The following is a 17,362-nucleotide window of genomic DNA, read 5'->3' on the forward strand; positions in this document are numbered from 1 at the left end:
TTAGCAACGGCATAACCGTCGCTCAAATCCGTCGCTGATATTTGCTATTTTCTTTATCACCTAACACTGCACGCTAATAATAGTATTAACAGCATGTACATGTACGCGGCGGATAATCTTGAACTTACAACGGCTTGTATCTTTGCAGCATGCAATGTACGCTGCGGAAAAAGAATTTGCGCGCTGCGAAAAATCGTTTTTGTTGTAATGAAGACATTAAATAAAAACAGAAAAAAATTCATCACGAAATAAGTTTTTTCATAAACCTCTACTATTCAACCTGGTTTTGCAGTGAGTCAAGGATGACTGACACCTTATAAAATTTATTGACATTATTTTGTAATACACATAATAAATATTAATTAAATAACTTTTCTGATTTTTACATAATTTACTTATGATTGTGTTTTATTTTTTATTTCAGAATAATAGTCTTTTGTGTACATTATAAAGAAATTTTGTAAATAAAATCACAACCCATTTGATAAAGATACTGATGAAACAATTATTGTTATCATTCAAATGTATCAAACACGTTGTGAATATGGATTTAGACGAAATTACTGAATTTTTTCAAAAAAATATTTCTCATTAATTTTATTGAATGTGATTTAAAAATACATTTCTATCACATATTAAAAAATAATAATATATAGTTTTTCGAAAATTTAAGAATTAAATATATATTAAGGTTAGTGGTCAACATCAATACACTAAACACGATATGCATCATGTCACTGCTTTAAGCTTACACAATCTTAAATTTTGAGATATGATCGTGGTTAATACCAAAAAAATTAACCTAGCATGCTTAGTATTTAAGAAAGTTTTTTAAATTAGCGAAAAATAGTTTATTTTTGTAATATTTTTTTTCAATTAAATATTTTTTTCATTTTCACTATTTTCTGTTAATAAGAATTAACGACGGTGAAGTCGTCGCGAAACGGAGCGACAGTGTTAACCGACGCTGATTCAAGTTCACATCAAGCGACGGTGTTTTAAAACCTTCGCTAAAGAATTTTTAGCACGGTATGTATACATTCCGTCGCTAATGTTCGCTCCGTCGCAATAGACCATCCGCGTTTTGGAAGCACGGAAACGGCTGCTTTCCACGTTTGCAGTGGTCCGCGCTTACGAAGCACGGACGCTGCTCCACGGAGTAGCGTCCCGCGCTTCGTAAGCGCGGATTAGGGATTTTTGAAAACGTTTATTTTTTTAAATACTTTACAATTAATGTTTAAAATTTTTGAATTATTTTTAAAAAACCCTATGGTCATGTGTACATTGTTTAAGAGTATTCTTTCCCTATTCAGAAAGGTATAGGCGGAAACATGTGTTTCAAGAAAAAGTAATCTTTCCTCAAAATAAAGTTTGATATATATATATATATATATATATATATATATAAAACAAAGAAAGCCTGCATGGAAATAAAGGTATAGTCTATTGTCCAAGAAATGCGAACGCCTCAAGGAACTCAAACTTAGTATTTAACATGAATGCTCTTATACGTACAGACATATATATACATATGTGTGTGTACATTTAAGAGACAAAATCTTCATTCCCATCTAAGTATACATACATATAACAACTTATATCTCGAAAATATTATGGATGCTAAAGTGGGAGATGCAGCAGCTCAAAAGAATGGATATGAGCCGTCCTCTGATCTGATACAGGAGCAAGATTGTGACACTCTGATAATATATATCCCCGGTCGGTTTTTGTAATTAGATTCGAGTTATTTTTCAGAAAAAAAAAATGATATTCTATTCGCGGATGATATATGATTGAATTCATCATGCATGCATATGTAACTCAGAAAACTGCCTCAACTTTGCAGGTTTTAGAAAAGAACAGCTAAGAGTTCAGCTGGCTAACTCGGGAACTTTGAGGGTCAGCGGCACGAGGCCGATCGGGAACGACAAATTGAGCAGTTTTCAGAAAGATTACCCTGTCTCGCCTAATTGTGACACCAACAATATTACTGCTAAATTTGAAGGTGGGATATTGTATATAAGGCAGCCGAAGCTGATTGTTCCGGCAGAGAAAGAGGATAAAATATTGCCAGTTTTAGAAACTCAACCGGCCCACAGCCCCGTAGAACGACGCCCGCCAACACCAATTCCGTCCCGGCCAAAGAAAGATCAAGAAATCGATCGTACCAAGAAAGCCAGCATAAGCGAGGCTCAAATCAAGCAAGAAAGAGCTGACGATTTTCGCAATAAATCAGATCCGAAACCTGTCGAGGAGGGAAAAGTTGATGAACCGGAGGACGATAAAAATGAGAAAAGTAGCACCATTTATGATGATCAAAGAAGGGAACCCAGTATTACCTATCAACATGAAGAGTTTTGGGGCACTGAATCCGAATTTGCAGAAAAACGAACTGGAAAAGTGGGCAAAGATCGCGTAGATTATTATAAACTCGTTGCTGCATGGTACAGCAGCAAAGGTGAGGAAATCAGGGAAGATTACGTATATGGTTATGGCTATTATTCTTGCTTTTGCATTCGGAATGTATGTTAATAATTTGCTTTGGTGTTCTAACAAACCCCAGAAGTAAGAGCTTGTTTATAACATCACCTTGTAAATTATGTATTTATGTTAATAAAAGAAATGTAAACGAAACCATAGTTTCCAGGAATCAATTCAATTTGATATATTTCCTAATGTGATTATAAACATTAGATTCGCGTCGAAAATCAAACTCATCAAAGTTGGATCGATCGAATGTTAGATTATTAACACGATAGCCTTGCAAATTTTTAATTTAATTAGTCATATTTCGTCGAAGTTATTTTGCAAGGAGACTGCTATTCTTTTATCAGAACAGGTTTCTTTGATCGACTCAACTCAAATCTAATATATAACAGTCCACAAAATGATGATTCCAATACTTTTCGATTTTGAAAATTATATATGTAACACGTTTAATTGTTAGAAATATTTTCAAGATAAAATTTTAATAACTCGTAACAAGAATTTAATCTTAAAGAATAAGTGGGGAGGAAGTTAAGAATTGGAGTACGAAGTTTAAATTATATAAAAGATATATAGCAGGTTTTTTGTAAGACGGTCTCAAGAATCTTTATCTGTGAGACGGATCAATCCTACCGATATTCACAATAAAAAATAATATTCTTAGCATAAAAAGTAATATTTTTTCATGGATGACCCAAATAAAAGATCCGTTTCATAAACTACAATCTGGGAGACCGTCTCACACAAGTTTTTGCCAAAGATAAACATTGTAACGTATATTATTTTTTCATATTTCATACAAAAATACACTGAGAGTTAGTTTTATAAAGTCCTCTGATTTTATTAATTAGTAAGAGATATCAAGAAATTTGATAAATCTTGCATGAAAAAAGTATGCAGAATGTCATATGTACATTGAGGTTATACATTGGTTTATATATTCTATTTGAAATTACAATATTATCTCAAATGTTTTTTTTTTTGAATTTTTTGTTCAAATAAATTCCATAAATATTGTTTTAAATATATGAGAATGTTCTGGGGAAAAAAAATAAAATTTATTTAAAAATAGAAATTCAACGAAATTGAACTATTTAATTTCAAATTCTCATTTAAATAACATTTTCTAATCAGGGCTTGGGTCTCCCAAGATTAGGAAGCTGATATCTTTAAAAGTTTAACCTATAGCTATAATTTAGCAACCTTGGTGGGCAAGCCTAAAGTGTTTGGACCAACACTACGTCGTCGTTTGGTTCCAACTTCTAAAGAAAAAAGCCTAATTAGTTCTCAAGATAACGAACGTAAAACTATATTTTATAATAAACAAATAAGCCACAGTATTTAATAACTATTAACTACTAGCTAGAGATCATATTATTGGGAATTATTCCTTTAATTTGATTTTATCACATTTTTATTGGAAATTAGCCAAAATCAATATCCATTAGTTTTAAGTGTTGTCTATATGTATAAATATGTGTGAAAAAAAATACAAAAATCTAGATTTTCATTAGTTATCAAATTATCTTCAGGGGTGCAAACAACATTATTTTATTTCTTGGGTCATTCACTAATTAAAGTTTTTGGGTTATTGTGCAATTATAATTTCTGGATAAACATGACCATTCTATACTGTCAGTAATGTTGATTGAGAACTTGATGGGCCATGCATGTAACATGCCGACAAATATAGATCCTATTTTTGTTAAGGAAAACAAAAATCCTGCCTTGTTCTTATCCAAACCCTTTCATATGAGAAAAAAAATATATATCCCAATTTCACAAACAAATGTTAAAGGTATATGTCGGCTACATTAAGTTCATTAGAGTTACACATATGAAGTTATGCAATCTTTTTTTTTTAACTCGTTTTTTGAAGTTTAGTTAAATCTAAATATCAGTATTAATATAATATCATAGACAAGTTCTGATACTAGCTCAGGCTCACCGTTATGTAGACATTTATATATAAAGAAAGGATAAATTTTAAATTTATCTTAGTTAGGTATTACTCATTAACTTAAATGAGATTTGTTAGATCTTACATTGCTTAAACCATGGTATGTTTTGTCGATTTATCTGATCGTGTTTAGATTAAAAGAATGAATTTGAAATAAAATGCATTGAAATAATTCCAATGATTTTAATAAATTGAGATGCATTGATTTTATTTGAAAAACAACTTACGAATGAATTTGAAATAAAAAGATTAAAAAATTATATATCCAAATCATTGATCAACTAGTACGTGGTAACAAATTGAAATCTGAATCTATGAATAGTAGGTCTCTTGTGAGACGGTCTCACGAATCATTCTACTTAAATGTTCGGTCGCATTTGAATGAGAGAATTTGGAATTGATTAAGTATTTGAGTGAAAATTGTGAAATGAATCTATATAAGATAAAATCTGAATTTCACCACAATAACAAAAAAAAAAAAATCAGTTATAGATTTAATAATCCATTATAAAATGAATTTATTTCAACAAAAAAATATTTATTATTATATATTTGAAATTTTTAGTTCTGTCATTTTGAATGAGTTTAATTTAAGTATATGTTTGGATGTGATCATTTGATTTAATAGATTTGAAAAAACTAAAAATAAAAAGTAGAAAAATTCAAATCAATGGATTTAAAAAACATTTTGTATTTTTGTATTAAAAGACTTGATATCCTAAATCCTAATCCACCAAATTCCGTGTTCAAATCCGCAACCTGTTCATTTGAAATCCATTTTTGAAACATTTCCTCATATCAAATTCCTCCAGTTAAATCAAATCATTTTGTCCAAATACAACTAAAAAAATATATAATGATACTCTATGGATGAGCTCATTACTCCTGGCTTATTTCAAGCCCAAATGGAAGATAGACCCATCAAGGGGCCATGTATTATCCTATAAATATCAGGTTTGAGTGTTCAGTTGATTCACTCATTTCCTCAGTCACTGACTTGAGCGTAGGAGGACTACGCCAGGACACCCTTCTGGCTCTTTCTAACTATCTTATTTGTAATTTCAGACTCAGTGTATTTTCAAAACTTGGTCTAGATTAATGACACTTGTTGAAAACGGACCCTAAATTTTCCGTGAGTATCATATAACTAATCTGAAAATACCAACTGTTGGTAATAATTTTTATTGTAATACAATATTTTAGCATAAAGATAGTGTAGTATCTGGATGTGATAATACTCACAATTATATTATTTTTAATAATTTCTATCTTTTTTAGATGTAAAAATTAGTCCCATGCACGATCCTATTGAACTTCTTAAAAGTAGAAATAAAATATTTTAATTTTTTTGTCGATTATATTCACAATTGAAATTTATTTTTATTCAAATTTTCCAAGAACTTCCCCACCGTGTACCTTAAAACCTTGAATACTACACAGAATTAAAAAATAATAAATGACGGTGGTAAAATCCAAACTCCCAAAAATGGTACTTCTGAGAATCTGACCCTTTTTTCGTTTATTAATTAATTTACTAAAAATCTAATAAATATATTGACACACACACAAACTGTAATTAATTAGTAATTTTTTTGTTGGTTCTTGATTTACTGTTTACCCTCAATCCCCGGCACTTTTCACCTCCCTGTAGGCCAATTCCATTAATAAATATAAGCCCAAACACGGTTATGGCTTCATTTTCTTGGGTTCCTTCTCTTTTTAATTTCTTTCCCTTTATTGGGTTAATAATTCTGAACTTGAGGAGGGTATGAACAAGGAATAACAACAGGTAAATCAAGAAAAAGGGACGGATGTTCATGTTTTTTATGGTGATTATTCATTTTCTGGTTCGACTTCCCTGTGGTTTTATTGATTGTGTTTCTGGGTTTCCAAGTGCTTTTTCTGTTCTTGAGTCCGGTTCTTAGTTTTGGATTAAAGCGCGCGTTTTTTTGGTAAATATTTGTTTTTACTAGTTTTTGTTGATATTATGTTGTCTGTTATAAGGAGTTATGCTTGGTGTTTCTTGTTCTATTGTTCTTGATTAGGACATGCTTATTTGATTTGTACTTTTGTTCACTATGGTGGTTGAAATGATCTCTGGGTTAGATCTTAGTGTAATTAAACTGGTTTATATTTTGTATATATTCTTCAATTTTTCCGGGGATTTTGGAAATTTTCTGCAAATTTCTTGGGAAATCAGGTTTATGATTTCTCAGACACATGCATCGCTTCTCTGTAGTTCCGTTCGGATCCGAATTCTAAAACATTATCATTTTGGTCTATGTTGTGTTGAAAAAAATTCATATTTTTTCAGTGGTTTTATAAAAAAAAAATTGGCTTTATGATCAGAATCAGCGGGGTTGAGTTTTTCTTTATTTTTGCAACTCCAACTGTGCAGGTAACGTCATAGAAGAAGTCCCTCTTGCATCCTGTTGCTGAATCTCGTGTTTTGGTGGAGCTCGAGTTGAATATACGTTGATTAAATCTCTGTTTCTACAAGTTTGATTTTTGGTGCTCTTTGATTCGAGATGATGATGTTTGAAGATATGGGTTTTTGTGGGGATCTTGATTTCTTTTCCTCGGCTCCTATCAAAGGATTAGATCTCTGCCCTCCGCAGTCTGCTGATCCCGAACCCGAGATCGAACTCCTAACCGAGCAAGTTGTGGAGGATGATTATACAGATGAAGAAATGGACGTGGATGAGCTTGAGAGGAGGATGTGGAGAGACAAAATGCGATTAAAAAGGCTTAAAGAACTGAACAAGGGTAAAGAAAGTGTTGACTCTGTGAAAAAGCAGCAGTCTCAAGAGCAGGCTAGGCGAAAGAAGATGTCGAGGGCTCAAGATGGGATCTTGAAATACATGTTGAAGATGATGGAAGTGTGCAAAGCTCAAGGTTTCGTTTATGGCATCATACCGGAGAAAGGCAAGCCGGTGAGTGGTGCATCTGATAATCTTCGGGAATGGTGGAAGGATAGGGTTAGATTTGATCGGAATGGACCGGCTGCCATTGTGAAATATAAGGCAGAGAACTGCGTCCAGGAAATAAATGAGGCCGAAAATCCCCTTGGTCCGACTCCACATACCCTGCAGGAGCTCCAAGATACGACTCTTGGCTCGTTGTTGTCGGCTCTAATGCAGCATTGTGATCCTCCTCAGAGAAGGTATCCTCTAGAGAAGGGTGTTCCGCCACCCTGGTGGCCCAGTGGGAAGGAGGAATGGTGGCATCAGTTAGGTTTGCAGAAGGATCAAGGCCCTCCGCCATATAAGAAGCCTCATGATCTGAAAAAGGCGTGGAAGGTGGGTGTTTTGACTGCTGTGATCAAGCATATGTTTCCCGACATTGGCAAGATTCGGAAGCTTGTAAGGCAGTCTAAGTGTTTACAAGACAAGATGACAGCTAAAGAAAGCGCTACTTGGCTTGCTATCATCAACCAGGAGGAAGCTTTGGCTCGGGACCTTTACCCAGACCGGTGTCTCCCTTTGTCCTCGTGTGGGACGCTTCTGATTACCGATAGTAGCGAGTATGATATCGAAGTTGTTGAGGATGAGTCAAACTTTGAGGTGCACGAGCAAAAACCAAGTCCCCTTCAATTGTCGAATATCGGGATGGAAAGATTCCATGATAGGGTTCCAGTTCAACAACAATCTTATGCCATCAAAGATGAAATGGGCAACAATTTTGACTTCTCCCGGAAGAGGAAATTAAATGATGAGCTTAACAACATGATGGATCCTAAGAAATTAACTAGTGAGTTTCTTCCGTGCCCGCATCGAGAACTTCGACATGGGTTTCAGGATCGAAATTCAAGGGACAATCACCAACTTTCTTGCCCTGACAAAGATTCTTCCGAATTTGGGGGTACAAATTTCAGCATAAAGGAAGTGAAACCGGCTGCCTTTTCTCAATCTTTCGTCCAACCAAAGCCTACTATTGATCTATCAGCACTCGGAGTTCCAGAAGACGGACAAAGAACGATCAACGATCTCATGTCTTTCTACGACACCAATATTCAAGAAAACAAGAACACAAATGGGAGCTCCAGCATTTTGAAGGAGCCGTCCCTTCAGCACCTTCAATACCAACAAAATGGTTTCCTTCAAGGTCAAGAAATAGTGCTGGAACCCAACATATTTTCCAACAATAACATGTCAGTTGATCAGTTCCACCAGTCCAAGGTCATAAATCCACCTGGAGCCGAAAATTTCCAACTTATGTTCAGTCCTCCATTCAATATATCCTCCATCGACTACACAGACAATTTTCCTGATGTTTCAAGAGATAACCAGATCAAGCAGGACCTTCCGATTTGGTACTGAAACACTCGTATGAGAACGTCACCGATACAATCTCCACACACTTCATCAGGTGGAATTGTTTTACTTAGCTTCGTCTTAGTTATTACTATGCTATTTGCTTAACCATATAGGTTTAGAGTTCGTGAAAGTTATTCCGGCATGGTTGTAACAATCAAGAAAAGGATCGTATCCTACTACGATTTAGCATGCTTTGCTATCGAAAAAGCGGGTAGACTTACATATATATATGTGATATAAATAAGCTTCAGTTTCATTTAGAGTTTGTTGATTTGGTTTTCTTGTCCGATCACAAGCTGAGGTTGATGTTTCATATGTTGTCTACCGTGGAGTCTAAGTTTGATGTACATAGTGGGTGTATTTTGTTGACTGAAAGAGGATGCTTTGTCATTTTCATATGACTTTGTATTTTGGAAGTGGAGTGGAGTGGAACAGTGAATGGGTGGTTCTTTGGTAGATGCATGTCTTGTCTTTAAATTTGGGATATCACATCAAACGAAAATGTTCGAGGGTCCTCTCCTTTCAACGAGTTGGGCTCGATCCTTCAATTGGTATTTAATCCGCAATCCAAACCAGCTGTTTGGATTGTTATATAAAACGTTAAAAAATTGAGTTTCAGCAAAAAGTCGTGAAATATTATGGATGGCTGCTGTTCCCATGTATCAATGTCACATTGGCAATGGGTAACCAGTCTTTTTCATGTCGCTGTTTGGTAGTAATGAAAGGTTAATATACCAAAATTTCTTTGTCCCTTTTCTACTTTGAGGCCATAGATGAGTGATGACTTTTCTAGTGTTGATGCATTCATTGCACATATTCTGTTTTCCTCTGTTCTTCGGTAAAATTATTTTGTTTTAATTTAAATGGTTCGAACATTCTCGAATTTCTTGAATGTGTAAATTGTTTAAGTAGATTTCTATAATATTTTTTATTTTTAAAAAAATTTAAAGGACACCTGCAAATTCTCAAGCATAAATATTATATATAAGTCCTTGTTATTTGCATTCAAACATAAAACTTCTCTCCATTAATTTGTGTGTTTTTAAGAAGAGTATGTCTCTTGTGAGACGGGTCAATTCCACCGATATTCACAATAAAAAGTAATACTTTTAGCATAAAAAATAATATTTTTTAATGGACAATCCAAATAAAAGATCTATCTCATAAAATACGACCGTGAGACCGTTTTTTGTCTAATAAAAATAACATGTGGAGATGGTTAGATAATTATTATTCTCTCTTTAGTTGGGTGATTATGTTAATTTAGTTTTTAACGTATTTTTCATCTTTACTTGATAAAGTTGGAGGAGACCTTACACAGCCGCCTCGAAGAGAAAGAGAAGTCGCGCAAGTTAAGAATTAAAAATTCAAATTAGTTACAAAAATAGAAATTAATATAATAAGTTCACTTCTTAAACATTTTTAATGATTCTTTTCTCATGGAGCCGTCACATAATAACATGTATATATATTACATCAACAACAAAAAAATATATATATATATAAACAAAGATCGTCTATTTCGTTAAAACCAATTTTAACTAAATAAATAATCAACATCCAATTTAATTTTTTTTTACTACTTAAATAAACATTTACTGTTTCTTATGAAGAAACTAGTCAATCGAATGCTATTAAAAAAATCATATACACATATATCATTTTTATTTTAATATTTTGCATTTTTTATTTTTAATCTATTTCGTATAAATTATTAAGATAATAATTAAGACAGGACACTTACCAACATTTCTGGCAGAACATGCATGGCGGCTGTGCATGCACGCGGGCAATGGACATCATTGAGTACTTCAAAGAACAACCTAAGTAGGAAAAAACATATTTTTACCACAATTAATATAATAACGTACATTAAATTAATTAAACACTTTCTAGAGTGCTAATATAAATATTGTAGCGATACACGTGGTATGTTTGTACAACCTTTTTTTTATTAATTTAACTTATACTTAAATATATTTAATATCATAATTATAAAAATTAATGAAATGACATGTGTTGTGAGTTTATACAATTGTTTTTAATTGACTTGATTTATATTCAAATAAATTAATATCAATTGTAAAAATTAATGAAAAATCATATTATAATTTAAAATGACTATATTCAAATAAAGATCTTGTTGTATTTGTAAAACATAATAAGAGAAAATGATGCAATTTAAAATGAAGGGAAAAAAGGAAGAAAATTGGGGGAGAGAGGATGAGACAACATATCACGGTTTTAATATAAACATCCTTAGAAAATTTTACAGAACACAAAATCCCAAATCTCTAAAACTCCTGAATCAACCAATTTTAACTATACAACTGCCTACATACATATATCTATATAAAATATAATAGCTCAGTTATCCAACATCAATCCAATAACTCAAGTTGAAGATGTGTCATTCTATACCTATGTACTGATCCTTTATTTTGATGCCTTCCCAAAATCTCGAGTCGTAAAACTTACACAACCTTAGTCTGTTGAGACTTGGGTTGCTCGTACTTATCCTTCGCGTCTTGAATGGACTTCTGAAGATCAGTGAACATAGAGACAGAACATTCGGCAAAGTTGTTCAACTTTCCAAGAAAACCCGCCAACCTTGTACGAAAGCTGTCAAATGCAGGTATCAGATCCTCAAGAACCTCATCTGTCTTTATACTACGATCATCACCATCCATCCCATCAAGCAACGACACATTAAGAGATCGATTACTGGCCTTTCCTTGGTTTTTCTCTTGACGGGGCAAAAAGTGAGCCACTTCTGCTGCCAAATCTTTGATAGAATCAACGACTCCTTTACACGGTAACCTGTCGATCATCTCCAACCATGAATCACAGATCATGTATATAGGTGGACCGCACTCTTTAATGGGAAGAGGTCTCATTCTTTTGTTTCTCTTGGTAGTATTTTGTGGGAGAGAAACACATTTGAATAGCCATTTATTTATGGCTTCAACATAAATTTTCTGAGCGCCAATCCATTTTGTGAAGTTGGACGATAAAGTGTTGAGTTCATTTCCGAGATGGATACTAATCTGTCTCAGTGAATCTGATTGTATATTGATCTTCGTGCTTCCCGGGGCAATCGAGATCGATATAATGTGAAACTGAAGTCTGTGACAATCCATCATCATTTCCCACATTCTTCTTAATCTGTGATCAGGGACAAGTGTAAGAAATAACTCTTTTCTGAGCATATCGGAGGTGATGCAATAATATTTTCTACGTTTCAACATTGCAAGGCTAGAGATGGGAAATATAAACTTGAAGTTAACATTGAAGGCATCATGTTCTGTTCAAAACATATTGCTTAGGGGGCAGGCTAGTAAAATCAATCAAAGGGCAACGAAAGTTATTGTATGTAAATCCAAGGATATGTAGGAAAGCCTTTTTCGTGTGGGATTATTTGTAATTTTTTTAAAAAGCAATTGCGTCAGCCCTTAGGAACTGGACCTGCCGCCATCTTGATCATCAGTCTGTTACACCAATATGTAAATGCATCCTAATAAATTATGGTGAGTGATTGTATGCATTTGGTAGCTGAAACCAGAAACAGATCCATACCCTTCAATTAACTCCTCGAGTTGAGGCTGAAGCTCCTTATCTCTAATTTCTTCGATTTTCTTTGAGATCGAGTCAATTCTATGAATAGAAACTCTAATTCTCGAATGCAGATCTTTAACTATCGCACGTGTTTTGTCAGTATTCAGTCCTTGTGATTCTTTATGTCGAAGAAGCTTACACTTCATATCAAAATTACTTCTAAGCACCTGACAAGCCTGAACCAAGGGGAATGATATTATTTGATCCCCGCATAATCATGTTTTGTAAGAAAATGTAAACTTTTGAGCATACCTTCACTTCATCGTAAAGCTTCTTCTCCCATGCATAGAGCCTATCCAAAGTTGAGGCATGACTTCCAGAGACCATACAGAAGTCTTCAAAGAGATTTTTACTCACATCATTGATATCCTCAATGGATTTTCCACCAAGAAGATTCCGAGATGAAGCAGATCGAGATGATGATGTCCGATGCCACGTCAAGTACTTGACAGAATTTTGAGGAGGCTCTAGATAAGTAATTAACGAAGGAGCAATCCAATTATTGAATGAAGATAACTTGAGTTGAAATTGCATGATAGGAAGTCTTTAAAACATGAAGAAAGGTGCATCTATATCAAGATAATTCCCGATCAAGATCTGTCAATCTCTTTCAAATTCGGTTGTACTGATCACCTCATTGTATGGGTGAAATATCTCCCTCTTTTTTTTTAATATAAGAATTCATAATTAAATCATATTAAAGGTATATCAGAATCTTAATGGTATGACATATGATTCCAAAATATATTATTCAATTCCAACAATATCTATGCAATTCAGACATACAAGTGCATGCACTTGGCCACAATAATAAACATACTTAAGGAAAGAAATACAAATTCCCCATGTTACACAAATCATTCTTACCATGCATCCATGCCTGATTTGAGTAATTGTAATAAAAATGTTTCCTTGACCGTGCAAAAACCAAAAACATATGTTTGTTTTATTTTCAATATGATAAAATTAAAATATATGAATTCAATACATGCAATTGAACACCTGGCTGATGATTATTATTACATTTGGGTGTGTTTGGTTGAGTGGATTAAATAAGGATAGATTAATAGTCAAAGATTTATTGTTAAAATTTTAAGATGTTTTAATAATCATTTTGACCCGATTTGATATCCAATTTTATTAATCAAATAGTTATCCACAACATTGGATCTTAAATCGGGTCAAAATGATTATTAAAACAACTTAAAATTTTAACGATAAATATTTGACTATTAATCTATCCTTATTTAATCCACTCAACCAAACACACCCAAACATGTGATAACAATGTTATACTTTACGGCTGCACACTGTCATTTCTGAGTCTTTTGGAGAATGTTTGAGATATTCAAACTAAAAAGTGGAAGGGAAGAACACTAACATCCCCTAGTGTTGATCAAAACAGTATCATCATAGACTATCTATCTATCTATCTCATCAATCACAACCTCTTTCCAATGAATTAAAACCCTTGGTCAATTGATAAACCATGAAGGTAACTGAAAGTGCTGCTTTCAAAGACAGTCACTACTAACATCCATAATGCCAGGGCACCGGAAAAATAGCTCCACAGAAATATAGTGGGGCAGACCTACCTTGTTGAATCTCGCTTGGATCATCCCCACAAGAGAAACAAGACTTCAGTAGAGATGAGGCAACTAATCCACCTGCCAAAAGAAGAATCCTTTACTGAATATCACCAATTTACATGAAATTGGAGTTTATATTGATGAAAGAAAACTTATACCAAGGAAAAAAATTAAAGCATGGATAATTTCTAGAATTGTAGTTGAATAAGGTCTTCAATGGACATTTTCATAAGGTTTTTAATATATTTAGTGCTTAGTTAATGACGAAATAAAATGCCAGTCAAAGATGTGATTTTTTTCCGTACCATACTTCATTGATGACTGAAAGTATCTACCATACATAAAATTTAATGAGAAAGCAAAAGAACTAAGGCCTTTCATCCATGCATTAATAAATATAATAACATAATTCATAAGATCAACCGATAGATGAAAATTCTCTTGGAATTTCACATGAAGTTCCCACTTTGCTATTGAACAAAAAATAAAAACACTCAGGCATGCATATTTGAATACACATGAACCCTTGGTGCAATTGTGCGTGTACATACAAGAGAGAGAGTGAGAAAGGTACTTACTTTCTTTCCCAGGGAAAACTGGACGGAAATGAAATTTATTTGCTTCAAGCATCCGAGGAACTTCTTTACCAGATTCATATGCTTTAACAAAAAGATGTTCAATCTCTTGCATGCTAGAATAGAAGTCCTTAGGTGCAACCTTATCTTCAACTTCGCTTTCGGTAATTGGATTTATCTTCGCATCATTCAGATGCATAAATCTTGAAGATGTGGCTCTTAATGGTGATAGATCAGGAGAGTTATTTTTCTTCCCGTTGATAAACTTGGTCTCTGATGCTACGCGTTCTGACTTTATTGATGGATCTTCATTGAAGACAAATTCTTTGCCTTTGATCATATTTTCAAAACCCGGAGACTTGGTTTCTGATGACTTCATAGATGAATCTTCATTGACAGCAGATTCTTTGGCTTCTGTCACATTTTCAAAACTTGGAGGCTTAGTTTTAGATACTCTATTTTCTTGAAGTGCCGCGGATAACTCATTATTGGCATCATTTTTTGTTGCTACATTAACATTTTCAAAACTCCGAACAAGTGTAGCTAAGGAGGGCTCGTCAAATTCGTCTTCAGAGTCATGAGATTCATCTATCCCATGTGAGGATAACTTCTCTTCCACATCTTCAAGATCCGGAATGCCCTCCTCTGCCCTGAGATGTTCAATCTCATCAGAGTGTTCAGACCTGTGATCAAATCCGTTTCTCTCTTGTGAAGGAAAATGATCATCAATCGGATTAAAAAGGCCAAAATAATCCCAAGGTGGAGTTTCTGATGGGATGGAAGGAGTTTCAAAGGATGATGCTTCGGGTACTTCTGTTGAACGTGGAGTGGTGCTCAGAGGAGTGGTTGGGATAACCGATACCGCAACATGCACAGGAGGCTTCTCCTCAACTTTCTTGGAAAACATGCTTATAAATTTCATATGATGTGAGTTATACTTCAACACTTGGGATGATGGAGATGGAGAGACATTCACAGTGGCATCCTCATATTGTGATCGGGACGGAGAGGACAAAGATAATTGAGAGACAGATTTCTCGGTGAAAGCACGTGGCTCGGTAGTTACAGTTCTTGAACGGAAGGCAAAAGATTCAACTCGAGCATCAATTTCTGCAAATCTCCTTAAAGCAGCTCCTAAAATTTTCAGTTCCTCTATATAAGCAATATGAGCCGCTGCTACAGAACACCTACCGTTAAGTGCTTGTTTGATAAATTTCTTCCGCGCACGACAAAGCTGCAATCCTTTGTCTTCTTCCAATCTAGAGTTTGAGGCTCCCATTTGCTCTTACCTGGCGATGCCCCCTTAATTCCAAATTAGTATGCAGGCATATGACATCTGCTAAAGACATCCTGGATCACACAAATAACAAACAAGTTATGCGAATGCATGAACCAAGGACCATTAAAATGTTGATGATAAAAATTGGTTAGTTAATTTAATTACAGAGAACCTATACTTCCATCAAATCTCGTTTGAACAGGACATCAGTTTAACATAATAGAAGCAACTCAGGATCTGTTTTAAAACAAAACAATTGTGATTCCCAAACATAAGCCTTTTCATCATTTAATTTTCACCCAAGATAATCAAGAATGAAGGATCCATAAAAAATATGCAATATTAACCTCGTGTATGAAAGGAAAGGCTATTCGATATTAATGATAAACAATAGATTAACAAGATAACAAATGGAATAAATTTCTGGAGTTAGTAATAAGTACATCTTACGAACACATTCAACAAAATGCCCAAATCAATCACAGACCCGAATTTCCGGGTTATGGGCTGAAGCCCTTAATTTATATCTCATATTCATTACCAACATACATGGCGTACAATCACAACAACAAAAAGGATATATTCAGCATCTTTAGTTATTGAAAGCTTTTGAAATTAAGTGAGCCACCGTACAAAACAAATTTCTAGCATTAACAAGAAGGAAACAAGACTCAAGTTCAATTCCTTAGAGCAAAACAACTTATGATCAATCATTATGAACCCACTAAGAAACCATTAAAAGGAAATGAAAATCACAAGGCTGTGCTTTAGAAGTAGAAACCCATTAAAAACACAATTAATTGCAGACATTCAAAAGCCAAATTAGTAAAAAAAAAAAAAAAAGGAATCTAATTCAAGTTCGAAATCTATCCAACAACAACCAGATAACTCAATAATTCAATCTCAAGAAACCAAAAGCAAAGAAATCACAACTTCCACCGCAAATTCAATCAAGATTCAGAAACCGCTAGCAAATCAAACGAAAGGGTCAAACGAATTCCGGGCCACTCTGTTTCAAGTCAACCTCTTTCTTATCGTGAAAGTAAAATTACCAAATTCTAAAATCAGCTGGCGGAGCTATTCCTTTGGAACCAAAATCCCTTGATGTCCGTGCAGAACACAATGGATGGCTTCCCCAAAACAAACGAATAAACCCAGATAGAAAAACGGAAATTGAAACCTTTTTCACAGGATTACGCTTGTGTGTGTAACAGTGTATCAGTCAGATCAAAAGGGCGGTGGGGCATGTACTAAGTTTGTCATGCAAAAAAAAGAAAAGAAAGAAAGGTGAAAAGCCGACATAGACAGGCAATTGCCCGAATATGGTAGCGATGCCTGTGGGCCATCGCTGACTCAGCAAAGGCAATAGCATTAAAAAAACAATAAATATTGAATTGCTGAGTGGAAAGGTCTCCGATCGAACAGTTCTTGAATTTTACACTGCCTTTTTTTGGGAGAAGGAAAATAGGATGGAATCACACGGAATAAAGGGAAAAAAGGCGTGAGATTTACGCGGTGGAAATGGGTTGTTTGATTCATTC

General features: G+C 34.2%; 3 protein-coding genes across 4 annotated transcripts; 2 read left to right on the plus strand and 1 right to left on the minus strand.

The window, feature by feature from the left end:
* Positions 1–1,497: 1,497 nt before the first annotated feature.
* LOC140838050 (uncharacterized) lies at positions 1,498–2,654 on the plus strand. Its single transcript, XM_073204136.1, has 2 exons — positions 1,498–1,719; positions 1,847–2,654. The coding sequence occupies exons 1-2, from the start codon at positions 1,500–1,502 to the stop codon at positions 2,530–2,532; spliced, it is 906 nt and encodes a 301-aa protein (XP_073060237.1). The 5' UTR covers positions 1,498–1,499; the 3' UTR covers positions 2,533–2,654.
* Positions 2,655–6,079: 3,425 nt separating this feature from the next.
* LOC140840039 (protein ETHYLENE INSENSITIVE 3-like) lies at positions 6,080–9,159 on the plus strand. Of its 2 annotated transcripts, none has more exons than XM_073207123.1 (2): positions 6,080–6,236; positions 6,846–9,159. In XM_073207123.1, exon 2 carries the CDS (start codon positions 6,976–6,978, stop codon positions 8,764–8,766), a length of 1,791 nt encoding a protein of 596 aa, XP_073063224.1. In that variant the 5' UTR covers positions 6,080–6,236; positions 6,846–6,975; the 3' UTR covers positions 8,767–9,159. The 2 variants fall into 2 exon arrangements, with proteins under 2 accessions (XP_073063224.1, XP_073063225.1); XM_073207124.1 differs by having other exon boundaries at positions 6,138–6,276.
* Positions 9,160–10,987: 1,828 nt separating this feature from the next.
* Positions 10,988–17,357, minus strand: LOC140840041 (uncharacterized). The gene is made up of 6 exons (XM_073207126.1): positions 16,874–17,357; positions 14,546–15,892; positions 13,974–14,045; positions 12,631–12,845; positions 12,340–12,554; positions 10,988–11,928 (listed from the first exon to the last, which is right to left on the minus strand). The coding sequence occupies exons 2-6, from the start codon at positions 15,819–15,821 to the stop codon at positions 11,238–11,240; spliced, it is 2,469 nt and encodes an 822-aa protein (XP_073063227.1). The 5' UTR covers positions 15,822–15,892; positions 16,874–17,357; the 3' UTR covers positions 10,988–11,237.
* Between the last annotated feature and the right edge of the window lie 5 nt (positions 17,358–17,362).

The sequence above is a fragment of the Primulina eburnea genome, chromosome 8, assembly GCF_022965805.1.
Source record: "Primulina eburnea isolate SZY01 chromosome 8, ASM2296580v1, whole genome shotgun sequence".
NCBI lineage: Eukaryota > Viridiplantae > Streptophyta > Magnoliopsida > Lamiales > Gesneriaceae > Primulina > Primulina eburnea.